Here is a 15877-nt window from a genome sequence, read left to right as displayed (position 1 = left end):
ATGCCACATCTTCCAGGGAACCATCTCTCACCCTTTGGAATGGGTTACACATAACTCATACATTTTACTGTGTACATCTCCATTATTTTACTTTACTCAGTTGTATTCAATTATCTGCCTTCCTTTTAGGTAGTGAGCTCCTAGGAGCACACGATATTAAAATAGATGCTTCATGAATATCTGCTGAATTAATTACAAGAATGAAAGTATAACATTCAAAGTGTATCAGTGCAATATCTAAAAATATCTGACTTTAAAGTTGATGGTAATTATTTTTCGATCTGGTGAAAGTAATTTAATCATTCTTGGCCTCAATTTCCTAATCTATAAACTAAGGAGATTGGCTTATATGATATCTAAGACCCTTTCAACTCCATAGGAATGCTGATATTTGGACATAAAAGAGATGGATTTCTTCCCACGTATGGACTAGTAATTATTTAACTCCTAATGAAAGTTTTAAACCAAAACCTTAACCAAATGTCAAACAAGATACTTATTCCAATTAGAATTTAACAAATTGAATCTCTAAGCACAAAGAGAGAGAGGGACTCATAAATAGTTGAATAATACTTTGCAAAATAAGAGTTTTATTTGTGGTAACTAAGGAATTGCATCCAAATTCATTTATAAAGATGTTCATTCAGTTTTGTTTGTAATTAATGATCTAACAAATTGTACATTCATTCCAAATTCAGTGGTCTTTCCATATCCAAAAAAAGGCTGTCAAGAGATAGATGCAAGGCTCTCACCTGAACTGCTTTAGATAATTCCTGTTAATTTAACCCATACTCAGATAACATATTTCTAGATGTATAGTCACTAGACCCATATTAATTGCTCTGTATGTAGCTAGTAGGATTGTTTTTAACACCATAAGAAGAAGCATATTAGCTAATTAGAATAGAATACAAATTACTAAATAGAAGTTGTTAGCTGCTTTCAAAGGGGAAATTGATCTTTTTCAAAATTATAAATTATTTTCTGTGTTTATAATCTCAGACTATCAACCTTACCCAGTTGGAAGAACAGTAATTAAATTAAAAGCAATGGTGAAAATTCTAAGGAACTCAAGTTGTTGAATTTCAGAAGGAATTTCTTTGATAGGATTATTTCTCAATTTCAGTATTTGTAAATTTTTAAGACACAATATCTGGGGAACGGAAAAGAGAAACAAACATGAGCAGAATAATAAAGTATGCAAATTATTATTTGTTACCTTTTATAAACTCTCTGAACTAATGTAGAATCATTATAGCAACACTAATTGGCTATATCACGTAACTCAGTAAACACCCTCGGTCAACCTTCAAAACAAGTGACCAGCATTAATATGTATGATATGGTGAAATAGTGCAACCACTGTACTCATACAACTTTGACTCAAGAATGATCCTTTTCTAAGTGTGAAAGTCACCCTTTCTGATCAAGCTCACGGTTTCATATGAGGCAATCATGGAATAATGAGGGAGGAAGGAGATATCTGCAGAACCAGGAAGATAGGTGGAATTAACCTTAGTCATCAGAGAAGTATCAGATGTCATAGCCAGATTATTTTTGATATCACAGTAATTTCATATACACTGATTTTTCATGTGAAGTTTTAAAAATAGAATAAACCATTTAAATCTATTATTTTCCTCTTAAATGGATACAAATTTTAAAAAGAAAAACAAATAAATAACTAAATCTATGATCTTTATATACATTGATTAGTATATACATTGTATATAAATGTAGTATATACATTATATACATTGATTAGTATATTTCTCTCTGGTGAATATTAATAAGGTCTTATATTAGTTCTGTTTAACATTAAATTCAACCTTGTTATCATCATAAAGGTCCAAAATTGGTGGAGTAGAGCAGGTTCATTCTTGTAATCAGGAAGCATCAGTCTCCATGTTTGCCTTTCTCTTCAAAATTATTTTGGCTCTTTGTAATCCTTTGCATTTCTATACAATTTTTAGGATAATGGAGTCATTCATATTTTCTAAAGTCCCTTCTTGTGCCTTTGTAGGAATGTGTTCATTTCACATAAGTTATTTAATTAGTTGGTATACAGTTATTTATAGTGTTTTCTTTAAATTTTTTTAATTTCTATAAGGTCAGTAGTGATGTTTCTTCTTTCATCCTTGTCTTTAGTAACATCAGTCTTCTGTCTTTTTCTCTTGTGAGTCTACATAAGGTTTGTCAATTTTGTTGATTTTTTTAAAGTAATAACTTCCGTTTTAAAATTTTCTCTATCTTTCTATCTTCTATTTCACTAATTTCTATACTAATATTTACTATCTCCTTGCTTATTCTTTGTTTAGGTTTAGTTTGCTCTTTTTTTTCTAGTGGCTTTACATGAAAAGTTAGTTTGAGATATTTCTTCTTTTTTAAAAGATTTACATTTACAGCTATAAATTTCCCTCTGAGTACTCTGTAATGCAGCTCGGAAATTTTGGTATGTTGTGCTTTCATTTTTATTTATCTAAAAATATTTTCTAATTTCACTTATAACTTATTATTTGACCCACTGGTTATTTAGGAGTATGTTGCTTAATTTCCATATATTTGTGAATTTCCAAATTTCTTTCAGTTTTTGGTTTATAATTTAATTCCACTGTAGCCAAAAGTAGACTTTTGTGATTTTTCAATCCTTTTAAATTTATTGAGACTTATTTTGTAGCCTAATATACGATTTATCCTGGAAAATGTTCTATATGAACTTGAGAATTGTGTATTCTGCTGCTGTTGGTTTGAGTTAGACTCTAATACATTCCATACAGATTTATTAGGTCTAATTGGTTTATAGTGTTGTTCAATTCTATTTCCCTCTTGTTCTTCTGACTAATTTTTCTATTCATTATTGAAAGTGGGATATTGAAGTGTCCAATTGTTACAGTTGAATTTTCTATTCCTCCAATTCTTCTAGTTTTTGTTTCATATACTTTGGGGTTCTGTTACTAAATAAACACTTGTTTATAATGTTCTATTATCTGATAAATTGACAAATGTCCCTTTTTATTTCTAGTAACTTTTTTTGCTTTAAAATATATTTTTTCTGATATTAGTATAGTCTCTCCAGCATTTCTATTGTTGCTGTTTGCATGATATATATTTTCTCATGCTTTTCGCTTCAACCTCTTCAATCTTAAGTGTGTTTCTTTTAATCTTAAGTGTGTTTCCTGCAGACAGTGTCTCACTGAATCTATAAAAGAACTTGTATAATTTTGTACAGTCTATCTGTACCTTTTGAGGGATTGTTTGATATATTCACGTTTAATGTTATTATTGACATGATTGGATTTATATCTGTCATTTCACTTTTAGCTTTCTATATGTCATATGTTCTTTTAATTCCTCCCCTACTACTTTCTTTTGCATCAAGTGAATATGTTCTAGTGTAACATTTTATGACTTCAATAAGTGTTTTTAGTATGTTCTCTTGAGTTCTTTTCTTAGTGATTGTTTAGAGGTTATAATATATACCTTATCAGAATTTACTTCAGATTTATACTAACTTAATTCCAGTGAGATATGAAATGTTCTTCATACATATTCAATTCCTTCTTCCTTTTGTGTCTATAATTTCCATGTATATCATATCCATATATGTTACAGACCTAACAACACATTATTATACTTAGTATTATATTTGATTTTATGACTGTTTAAGAATCTTAGAGAAGAAGACCGAGTATATGTATATAGAGTTTGCGATATTAATCTTTATTTAACATTTCTGCTTCTACCTTCTCCCATCCTAAACTATTTTAGTGGACACTGCACTCAGCCTGATTCAACCATCTTGAATTTTCCATGAAACCGGTAATAATTTGAATCACCCCACTTACCTCAGTCCCCAGCCTTCTATTCATTGCCTTTATGCCATGCTAACAACTGGTCCTCATCAGCCTGTCCCCAAAATATCCCCTCTAAGCCTAGATAGTACCATCTTCATTGGAATATTTTACCTATAGCTATATAACAGAGACCTGCATTTTAATGACAAGTTGATCTCTGTCACTTTAATAATAAGCACTTCATATCTTACATGTGACTAGCCCTCTTGTCTTCACACATTTATTTTTTAGTGGATGGAATTTTCTTTGGCAGATACACAAATATTACCTGTATCTACTTAGAAGAAAAGTTAAATTAGTGTGAAGAACTCAGATCTCTATATTCCTTGGGAATTCTTGTCAATTTCTCCCAGTCATATTAACAAAACTGGTGTAACATATTAGAAAAGAAATAATTTCTCCAATTGAAAATAAAAACATGGTATTATAGAGAAAGTATGGAAAATATATGTTTTCAATAGTATATGATTGAAATAGGAAGAAAGTACATTTGCCAAAAATCAACTCGCTGAAAGACAATACTCTGGAAATCAATTCACAAAACCACCAATTACCCAGTAATCAATGAAACAATGACTAAAGACACTAAAAACACAATTTGTCCTAATTATTCATAATGATTCATTCACTTAAAATGATATTAAATTAGCTAATCCCATATCTGATTATCCTTCATACATTTTATTAAGCAGAATATTATATTTTATCCTTTGGTAATTAAAATTTGTTACAACACTGCATGTTTGCTTTTAAAGCTTCCAATTAGCATATAAATAAGGTTTATTTTAGATTACATTCAGAGTTAGAAGAATAAATATTTAATATACATTATAGAATTATGAGAACACATTTGAGAGCCTCATTATAACATATTGTTTGAGGATTACATCATGGGACTTCCTAAGAAAGATGTACTGTACATTTTGTGCTTCTGAAAATAAGCCATTCAAAAGATGCAATCCAAAATACATTTACAGCACTTTATAGTAACTTCGAGGTATTAAAAGATGTCTATTTTTATTATAATTATTATACACAATAAGTTACATCAGTATATAACAATAAAAATGGACTCACTTCTGTGGGAAAGTAACGAAGATCATTAAATGACAAATTAAGATATATCAACTGGAAAGCTAAAGGTGTTAAGTCTGGACAATGTAGTATAAAAAAGCCCTAAAAGAAAGTGACAAGAGATAAGAAGTTAATCATGAACAAGGCACAAAATAGTTTATACAAGAGTAAAACAAAATCAGCACATAATTTGAATGAGAATGTTTTACACAATATACTAACAAGCCTATACTCGTCATCTATTAATTTTTTTTTAGTCTGTCGTGTTAATAATTTCTTTGGTATGTAAAAGATGGAAGCAAAATAGAAACACTATGCATTAGGCTGTTCTCACACTGCTATAAAGAGATATCTGACACTGGGTAATTTATAAAGAAAAGAGGTTTAATTGGCTCATGGTTCTCCAGGCTGTAGAGAAAGCATGGCAGCATCTGCTTGGCTTCTGGGGAGGCCTCAGGAAACTTAAAATCATAGCAGAAGGTGAAGGGGGAAGCAGTCTTACATGGTCATAGCAGCAGGAAGACCAGGGAGGTCTTTAAAACTAAGAGATCTCATGAGAACTCGCTTGCTATCAGGAGAACAGCAAATCCATCCCCATGATCCAATCACCTCCCACTAGGCCCCACCTTCAGCACTGGAGATTACCATTTGACATGAGACTTGGTGAGGACACAGACCCAAACCATATCAGACTAAGTATTTATGTGTGTGACAAGTGTAGTATTATATGCGTGACAGAATTAGTTCAATCACTAACAAGCAAACATTGCTATGTGCTGAAATATAATTGAATCTATTTTATATATAATTATTTTCTTTACTCCTTTTTATATCTCTACCTTTATTTCTCTGATTTCTATCTGTTAATCCAGCATCTACCTGAAACTTCTTGTTAAATGTGCCAATTTCTGTACTGTCTTCATTGTCATTCAGTTTAAAACATTTCTGATTTCCTTGGTGCTTTCTTTCTTGACCTATTTTTTAATTAGTGTGTTGTTTCATTTCCAAACACTTCGTGCTTTTTAATATTTACATTAATATTTAGCACAAATATTTGGTACTTTTCTAGATATCTTACTGTGACTTCTATTTTATTTCTGTTGTGGTATGAGAACTACAATATTTCAATCTTTTAAAATTTCCTGAGATATGTTTTATGGCCCAACATATATCTTGAAATTGTTCTATGTGTACCTAAAAAGTAATGTTTATTCTGCAGCTATTGGATGTATCATTCTATAAATGTTAATTAGGTCAAGTTAGTTTCTGGAGTTATTTCAGATCTTCTATATCTTTACTGAATTGTTTTTTACTACACATATCAATTCTTGATCAAGGTATGTTAAGTCTAATATCCAGTTATGATGGTGAATTGTTCTACTTCTCACTTTAGTTCTGTTAAATTTTGATTGATGAATTTTGAGGCATTCTTATTATATCTATACACATTTAGATTGTTCTGTCTTCTTGATGAATTGACCATTTAAACATTTTCATACTTCTCTTTATACTTGGTAATACTCTTTTTCTTTAGTATTATTTTCTACTTAGTCAGCTAATACAGCCCTAAGAGCTTTATAATGCCTACTGTTATCTTTTTCCAGTTTTACTTTTTAACCATCAGTGTCTTTATTTAAGTACGCTTCCTGTAAATAGCAAATAATTGAGTGGTACTTCATTGGCCAGTTTGACAATCTCTATTTTTTTATTGTGATGTTTAACCCATTTACATTTAACAAAATTACTAATATGTTTAGGCTAAAGTTTACCATTTTGGTGCTTTTTTCTGTTTGTCTGATCTGTTTCTGTTCTTCTATTCTCTATTCTCCTTTTTTTTTTAGAGACACGGTCTCGCTCAGTCACCCTGCCTGGAGTCCAGTGGCACAATCATAGCTCACTAAAACCTCAAATTCCTGGGCTCATGTGATCTTCCTCAGCCTCCTGAGTAGCTAGAACTACAGGTACATATCACCATTCTTGGCTAATTTCTAAACAGAAAATTTGTAGAGACAGGGTCTTGCTATGTTGCCTAGGCTGTCCTCAAACACCTGGCATCAAGGAATCCTCCTGCCTTGACTTCCCAAAGCACTGAGATTACAGGCATAAGCCACAGCACTCAGCCTTATTCCTCTATTCTTTTCTTGCCTTCTTTGCTGTGAACAGACCATTTGTTCAAACATCATTTTTTTTAAATGACTTTCTTGTTATTCTCCTTAGTGTTATTAAAAAAGTGACTTCTTTAAAGATCACAGTATGTGCCTTAACACAACCACCCTTCAAAAAATATTCTACTACTTCATGATTAAAGAATCTTTCAGTATCAGCACCATAGAAAAGGGTAAGAAAAAAAAGAACCTTATAATAGATACATACATTTAGCCCCTTCCAAACTTTTGTACTCCTGTTGTCAAATATTTTACTTTTATATTAGCTATAACACCCACAATATATGGTTAATGTATTTATTTTAAATAATCAGTATTCTTTTAAAGAGATTTCAAGATTGTTTTAAAAGGTCCTTTATATTCACTGATGTATTTACCACTTGTGGTGCTATTCATTATTTCTTAATTAACTAGGTTTCTATTTGGTCTAATTTTTTTCTTTTTTTAACTCCTCAGGCTTTTTTCCAACATTTCTTGTAGTAGAGATAAGCTTGAGAAAAACGAATTCAGCTTTTCTTTGTCTGAAAACATCTTATTGCATATTCATCTTTTAGTGATATAAGATTTATTCTTTATCAATGAAGAGTTTATAACTTTAAATAGTTGCTAGAAACACAGTCTTAAGGCAGAAATGTGCAAAATAGCAAACAAATTCTTTAACGCTTATAACCAAGGACCGGGTGTGGTGGCTCACGCCTGTTATCCCAGTACTTTGGGAGGCCGAGGTGGGTGGATCACCTGAGGTCGGGAGTTCGAGACCAGCCTCTCCTCTTGATTTTTATACGATGGCCCTCCTTGTCTTACCATTCTTGACTTAAAGTTTACTTTATCTGATATAAGTATAGCTGCTCATGCTCTTTTTTGGTTTCAGTGTATGTGGAATATCTTTGTCCATCCCTTCATTTTCAGCCTGTGTCTTTATAGAGAAAGTGAGTTTCTTACAGACAGCATATAGCTGGGGCTGATATTATTTATTTATTTACTTATATTCAAGGTTTTTATTGATAGGTAAGGGTTTCCTGTTGTCATTTTGTTATTCGTTTTCTGCTTATTGTGTGAATCCTTTCTTCCTTTTTACCTCTCTTACTACCTGACTTTGTGTTTAAGTAATTTTCTCTAGTAATATGTTTGGATTCTGTGCTATTACAGGTTTATGCTTTGTGGTTACCATGAGGCTTACAAAAACCATGATATAATAGGTAATTTTAAACTGATGACAACTTAACTTTGCTCGCAAGGAAAAGCATCAAAAACAAACTCCACACTTTAATAGCACCTTCTACATATTTTGACTTCTTGATGTTTCAATTTACATCCTTCCATATTGCCTATCTCTTAACCAGCTGTTGCAATTGTTGTTTTTAATAGTTTTGTCTTTTAGTCTTCATATTTAAGATGTAAGTGGTTTACTTACCACAATTACAGTATTAATACATTCTGAATTTGTCTAGTTTTCAATTTTCTTATTTTCAGCAGTGAGTTTTATATTTTGAAATGTTTTCTTGTTACACCTTACAGTCTATTTCTCCCAGATGGAAGGACTCCCTGTAGCATTTTTTGGACAGGTTTGGTGTTCATGAGTTCCTTCCGCTTTTGTTATTTGGGGAAAGTCTTTATCTCTCCTTTGTGTTTGAAGAGACACTTTAATGGGTATAGTAGTCTCAGTCAAGAGGGTTGTTTTTTTTTTTTTTTTCCTCCCCTTCAACACTCTCTCCTAGCCTGCAGGGTTTCTGCTGAATAAGCTGCTAAAAGCTGTACTGGTGCTCTGTTGAATGTCATATGTTTCTTTATTGTTTGTGCTGCAAATATTCTTTCTCTTTGATTTTTGCTAATTTGATTATGATGTACCTTGGGAAATTCCTCCTGCATTGAATCTAATTGGTGACCTTTGAATTTCCTGTATTTGGGTGCTACTGGTTATCTCCAGATTTGGGAAAATCTCAGCCATTATTTCCTTAAATATGTTTTCTAGGTCTTTTTTTTTTTTTAATTTAGCTTTTATTTTAAGTTCAGGGATACACATGCAGATTTATTATATAGGAAAACTTGTGTCATGGGGGTTTCTTGTACAGATTATTTAATCACCCAAGTATTAAGCCTAGTACCCATTAGTTATTTTTCCCAACCCTCTCCCTCTTCCCACCCTCCACCTTCCAATAGGATCCAGTGCATGTTGTTCCCCTCTATGTGTCCGTGTGTACTCATTATTTAGCTCCCACTTATAAGTGAGAACATGAAATATTTGGTTTACTGTCCCTGAGTTAGTTTGCTAAGTATAATGGCCTCCAGCTCCATCCATGTTCCCACAAAAGACATGCTCTTGTTCTTTTAAATGGTAGCATAGTATTCTATGGTGTATATGTACCACATTTTCTTTATCCAGTCTATCATTGATGTGCATTTAGGTTGATTCCATGACTTTGTTATCACAAAGAGTGCTGCCATAAACACACGCATGTGTCTTTATAATAGAATAATTTATATTGGTTTGGGTATATACCCAGTAATGGGATGCTGGGTCAAATGGTATTTCTGTTTTTAGGTTTTAGAGGAATTGTCACACTGTCTTCCACAATGGTTGAACTAATTTACACTCCCACCAAGAGTGTATAAATGTTCCTTTTTCTCCACAACCTCAACAGCATCTGTTATTTTTTTCGTTTTAGTAATAGCTATCCTGCCTGATGTGAGATGGTATCTTATTGTGACTTTGATTTGCATTTCTCTAATGATCAGTGATGTTGAGCTTTTTTCATGATTGTTGGTCACATGTATGTCTTCTTTTGGAGTGTCTGTTCATGGCCTTTGCCCACTTTTTAATGGGGTTGTTTGTTTTAGTTCCTTATAAATGCTGGATATTAGGCCTTTGTCAGATGCATAGTTTGCAAAATTTCTCTCCCATTCTGTAGGCTGTCTGTTCACTCTGTTGATAATTTTCGTTGTAATGCAGAAGCTCTTTAGTTTAATTAGACCCCATCTGTCAATTTTTGCTTTTGTTGCAATTGCTTTGGTGTCTTTATCATTAAATCTTTGCTCATTCCTATGCCCTAAATAGTATTGCCTAGGTTGTCCTCCAGGGTTTTTATAGTTTTGCATTTTACATTAAAGTCTTTAATATATCTTGAGTTAATTTTTGTATATAGTATATGGAAGGGGTCCAATTTCGATCTTCTGCATATGGCTAGCCAGTTATCCCAGCACCATTTATTGAATAGGGAATCCTTTCCCCATTGCTTGTTTTTGTCAGCTTTGTCAAAGATCAGATAGTTGTAGGTATGCAGCCTTGTTTCTGAGTTCTCTATTCAGTTCCATTGGTTTATGTGTTTGTTTATGTACCAGCACCATGCTGTAGCCCTCTAGTATAGTTCGAAGGCAGGTAGCATGATGCCTCTAGCTTTTCTCTTTTTGCTTAGGTTTGCCTTGGCTAGTCAGGCTCTTTTTTGGTTCCATATGAATTTTATAATGGTTTTTTCTAGTTCTGTGAAGAATGTCACTGGTAGTTTAATAGGAATACCATTCAATCTATAAATTGCTTTTGTCAGTATGGCCATTTTATTAATATTGATTCTTCCTATCCATGAGCATGGAATGTTTTTCCATTTGCTTGTGTCATCTCTGATTCCTTTGAACTTTGTGTTTCGTAGTTCTCCTTGTAGAGATCATTCACATCCTTGGTTAGCTGTATTCCTAAAGATCTTATTCTTTATGTGGCAATTGTGAATGAGACTGTGTTCCTGATTTGGCTCTTAGCTTGACTGTTGTTGGTGTATAAGAATGTCTGTGATTTTGGCACACTGATTTTGTAGTCTGAGATTTTGCTGAAGTTGTTTATCAGCTTAAGGAGCTTTGGGGCTGAGACTACGAGGTTTTCTACATATGGGATCATGCCATTTGCAAATAGGGATAGTTTAGCTTCCTCTCTTCCTATTTGGATGTTCTTTCTTTCTTTCTCTTGCCTGATTACCCTGGTCAGGATTTCCAATACTTTGTTGAATAGGAGTGTTGAGAGAGGGCATCCTTGGCTGGGTACAGTGGCTCACGCCTGTAATCCCAGCACTTTGGAAGGCCGAGGCGGGTGGATCACGAGGCCAGCAGATCGAGACTATCCTGGCTAACATGGTGAAACCCCGTCTCTACTAAAATTACAAAATATTTAGATGGGCGTTGTGGTGGGCGCATGTAGTCCCAGCTACTCGGGAGGCTAAGGCAGGAGAATGGCGTGAACCTGGGAGGTGGACCTTGCAGTGAGCCGAGATCGCACCACTGCACTCCAGCCTGGGCAATAGAGCGAGACTCTGTCTCAAAAAACAAAAAACAAAAACAAAAAAAAAAAAAAAGAGAGAGAGAGAGAGGACATCCTTGACTTGTTCCAGTTTTTAAGGGGAATGCTTCCAACTTCTGCCCATTCTGTATGATGTTGGCTGTCAGTCTGTCATAGGTGGCTCTTATTATTTTGAGGTTGTTTCTTCAATACCTACTTTATGGAGAGTGTTTAACATGTAGTGATGTTGAATTTTATTAAAAACCTTTTCTACATCTATTGAGATAATCATATAGTTTTTGTTTTTAGTTCTGTTTGTGTGATGAATCACATGTATTGATTTGCATATGTTGAACCAATCTTGCATCCCAGGGATAAAGCCTACTTGATCATAGTAGATAAGCTTTTTGATGTGCTGCTGGATTCAGTTTGCTAGTATTTTGTTGAAGATTTTTGCATCAGTGTTCATCAAGAATATTGGCCTGAAGTTTTGTTGTTTTTTGTTGTTGTTGTTGTTGTTGTGTCTCTGCCAGGTTTTGGCATCAGGATGATGCCGGCATCACTGAATTAGTTAGGGAGGAGCTCCTCCTCCTCAATTTTTTGGAATAGTTTCACCAGAAATGGTACAAGCTCTGCTTTGTACATCTGGCAGAATTCAGCTGTGAATCTGTGTGGCACTGGGCTTTTCTTGGTTGGTGGGCTATTTACTACTGATTCAGTTTTGGAGCTCATTATTGGTCTGTTCAGGGAATCAACTTCTTCCTGGTTCAGTCTTGGGAGGATGTATGTGTCTGGGAATTTATCCATCTCTTCTAGGTTTTCTACTTTGTGTGCAGAGAGGTGTCTGTAGTTGTTTCTGATGGTTATTTTTATTATTGTGGGGTCAGGAATAACTTCTCCTTTGTTATTTCTAATTGTATTTGGATTTTCTCTTCCTTCTTTATTAGTCTAGCTAGTGTCCTATATTACTAATTTTTTTTTCCCCAAAAAATCAACTCCTGGATCTGCTGATCTTTTGAATTCTTTTTTGTGTCTCAGTTTTCTTTAGTTCAGCTCTGACTTTGGTTATTTCTTGTCTTCTGCTAGCTTTGGGGTTGGTTTACTCTTGCTTCTCTAGTTCTTTCAGTTTTAATGTTAGGTTACTAATTTAACATCTTTCTAACTTCCTGATGTGGACATTTAGTGCTATGAATTTCCTGCTTAACATTGCCTTAGCTGTGTACCAGAGATTCTAATATGCTGTATTTTTATTCTCATTAATTTCAAAGTACTTCTTTTCTACCTTAATTTCAGATTTACCCAAGAGTCATTCAGGAGTATGTCATTTAATTTTCATGTAACTGCATGGTATGAGTGATTTTAAAAGTCTTGACTTCTATTTTTATTGTACTGTGGTCCAAGATTGTGTTTGGTATAATTTTGGTTATTGATATGGTTTGCCTGTGTCCCCACCCAAATATCATCTTGAATTGTAGCTCCCATAATCCATGTGTCGTGGGAGGGATCTGGTGGGAGGTAAATGCATCATAGGGGTGAGTTTTTCTTGTGATGAAAATGAATAAGTCACGTGAGAGCTGATGGTTTTATAAAGGGCAGTTCCCCTGCACATGCTTGCTTGCCGTCATGTAAGACGTGTCATTGCTTCTCCTTTGCCTTCTGCCATGATTGTGAGACCTCCCCAGCCATGTGGAACTGTTAGTCCATTAAACCTCTTTTTATTTATAAATTACCCAGTCTCGGGTATTTCTTCATAGCAGTATGACAATGTACTAATACAATTATTTTTCATTTGCTGAGACTTGTTTTGTGTTCGATTACATGGTTGATTTTAGAGTATGTGTCATGTGGAAATGGGAAGAATTCTGTTGTTTTAGGGGTAGAGTTCTGTAAAGGTCCAGATCCATTTTTGTCCAATGTTGAATATCTTTGTTAATTTTCTGCCTTGATGATTTGTCTAATGCTGTCAGTGGAGTGTTGATGTCTCCCACTATTCATTATGAGGGAACCTCAGTCTTTTTGTAGGAATCTAATAATTTGCTTTATGAATCTGGCTGCTCCTGTATTGGGTGCATATATATTTAGGATAGTTACGTCTTCTTGTTGAACTGAGCCCTTTAACATTATGTAACGCCTTTCTTTGTCTTTTTTGATCTTTGTTGGTTTAAAGCCTGTTTTGTCTGAAATTAGGGTTGCCTGATAATAGGCCCATCTGGTCCTGGATTTTACTTTGTTTGGAAGTTTTTTGTTACTGACTTAATCTCATTACTTGTTAAATGTCTGCTCGGATTTTTATTTGTTCTTGAGTCTGTAATTTGTGTTTTTCTAGAAATGTTTCCATTTAATCTAGGTTATATTATTCATTAGTGTACAATCATTTAAAGTATTCTTTTACAATCCCCTTTATTTTTGTAAGACCAGTTGTAATATTTCAATTTTCATGACTAATGTTAGTTATTTGTACATTCTCTCTCTCTTTTTTACTTAGTCTAGCTAAGGATTTATTTATTTTGTTGATCTTTACAAATAACCTAACTTTGTTTTCATTAATTTTCTCTACTGTTTTCCTATTCTCTATTTCATTTATCTCTGCTTTTATCATTATTGTTTTCTTCCTTCTGTTAACTTTGGGTTTAGTTTGCTCTCTTTGTTCAAGCTTTTTAAAGTGTAAAGTTAAGTTCTTAATTTGAGATTTTTCTTCTCCACATACCCCTTTGCCATATGTACCTATAGCCTTCTCCCAACATTAACATCCTGTACAACATGTTGGTATATTTGTTACAATCAATGAACCAACATTGGCACATCATTATCAACCCAAGTCCATAGTTTACATTATAGTTCACACCTTGTGTTATATATTCCATGGGTTTTCAAAATACATAAGGAAATAGACTCACCATTACAGTATCATACGGAATCACTGCCCTAAAAATTACTCGTGCTTCTCCTATTCATCCTTTCTTCCCTTCTGCCACAACCCTGAAAACCGCAGGTACTTTTACTGCCTTTACACTTCTGCCCTTTCCAGAATGTTTTGTCATTGTTGGTTTTGTTCGTTCCCTTCATTACAGCCTTCTTTGTATTTAATGAATTTTCTGTAGTGTGCCACATTAATGCCCTCCTCACTTCCCTTTGTGTATGTTTTAATATGGTTTTTTAGTAGTAGTTACTATGGGATTGCACTTGGCATCCTAAATTTACAACAATCTAGTTTAGATTGATACCAAATTAACTCTAATGGCATACAAAATCTCTGTTCCTATACAGCTTCATCTCCCTTCTGTTTTGTCACAAATTAAATCTTTAAACATTGTGTGTCCATTAATACACATTTATAATTATGTTTACACACTTGTCTTTTAAGTGATATAAGAAAAATACAAACTGATAACCAAAATAATACTGACTTTTATATTTACCTATGTAGTTACCTTCATCAGAGTTCTTTATTTCTTTTTAAGACTTTGAGTTGCTGTCTAATGTTATCTCACTGTAGCCTGAACAACTCTCTAGCATTTCTTATAGGGCAGAAATGCCCTCGGCTTCTGCTTATTGGAGAATGTCTTAATTACTCCTTTGTTTTTGAAGGATATTTTCTGGTTATAGACTTTTGGTTGACAGATTGCTTTTCTTTCAGCACTATAAAGATGTCATCCAATTCCTTTCTTGCCTCCATAGTTTCTGGCAACAAACTGGCTGTGAATTTCATTGTAGAGCCCTTGTACATGACAAAACACTTCTTGCTTGCTGCTGTCAAGATTATTTCTTTGACTTTGGCTTTTGACAATTAGATTATATGTCTCATTGTGGATCTCTTGGCAATTATCCTTCTTGGAGTTCATTGAGCTTCCTGGATGTATAGAGTTGTGCTTTTAATCAAATTTGGAATATTTGGCCATTATTTCTTCAAATATTTTTTCTGCCCTTTCTTCTCTTTCCTTTTTTCCAGAGACCCCATTAAATGTATGTTGGTATACTTGATGATGTTCTGGAGGTCCCTTAGGTTCTGTTCATTTTTATTTATTTATTTTTCTTTCTGTTCTTCATACTTGATCATTTCAATTTACCTATTTTCTAGTTTATAATTCTTTATTCTGCCTAATCAATATTCCTAGTATTGAAACTTTCTAGAGAAGTTTTCAGTTTGGTAATGTACTTTCCAGCTCCTAAATTGTTTTTTTTTTCTTTTGTCATTTCCATCTCTTTATTGTAATCTCTGTTCACGCATTATTCTCCTTATTGAAATCTCTGTTCACACATTATTCTCTTTAGCTCTCTGTCCATAGTTTCATTTAGCAGTTTGAACATATTTAAGACAGTTTATTTGAAGTCCTTTTTCCAGTAAGTCCAATATCTGTGCTTCCTCAGAAGTAGTTTCTAATCCTTTAGTAGTTCATAAGCATGATGATTGGCTTTTTATGCTCATGAATAAAATATGCCTCCCTCAAGCCTTTTTATGACATTGGCACATTACCCGTCTGATGTGAAAAAATAGAGCTTCTGTTAGTTTCTTCTGTGAACAA

The 15877-nt window shown here is 33.5% G+C and overlaps 1 protein-coding gene and 1 non-coding gene across 3 annotated transcripts in view; one reads left to right on the top strand and one right to left on the bottom strand.

The window, feature by feature from the left end:
* The window catches only part of LRRC63 (leucine rich repeat containing 63), a 64055-nt gene that overhangs the window by 23151 nt on the left and 25027 nt on the right, over positions 1 to 15877 (bottom strand). The window contains exons 6-7 of one of the 2 annotated variants that reach the window (XM_065533223.2): positions 4932 to 5030; positions 1017 to 1153 (exon numbers count right to left, since the gene is read on the bottom strand). In XM_065533223.2, coding sequence (XP_065389295.1) covers positions 1017 to 1153; positions 4932 to 5030 — 236 coding nt within the window. Of the gene's footprint in view, positions 1 to 887; positions 1154 to 4931; positions 5031 to 15877 lie in introns of those variants that run through there. The other variant, XM_074021986.1, reaches the window with a different exon arrangement.
* Positions 15735 to 15838, top strand: LOC123569913 (small nucleolar RNA U13). The gene has a single exon (XR_006693796.2). It is a non-coding gene; the product is annotated as a small nucleolar RNA U13 (small nucleolar RNA).

This window comes from Macaca fascicularis, chromosome 17, assembly GCF_037993035.2.
Source record: "Macaca fascicularis isolate 582-1 chromosome 17, T2T-MFA8v1.1".
Lineage (NCBI taxonomy): Eukaryota > Metazoa > Chordata > Mammalia > Primates > Cercopithecidae > Macaca > Macaca fascicularis.
This window is presented reverse-complemented; position numbering and strand designations above follow the sequence as displayed.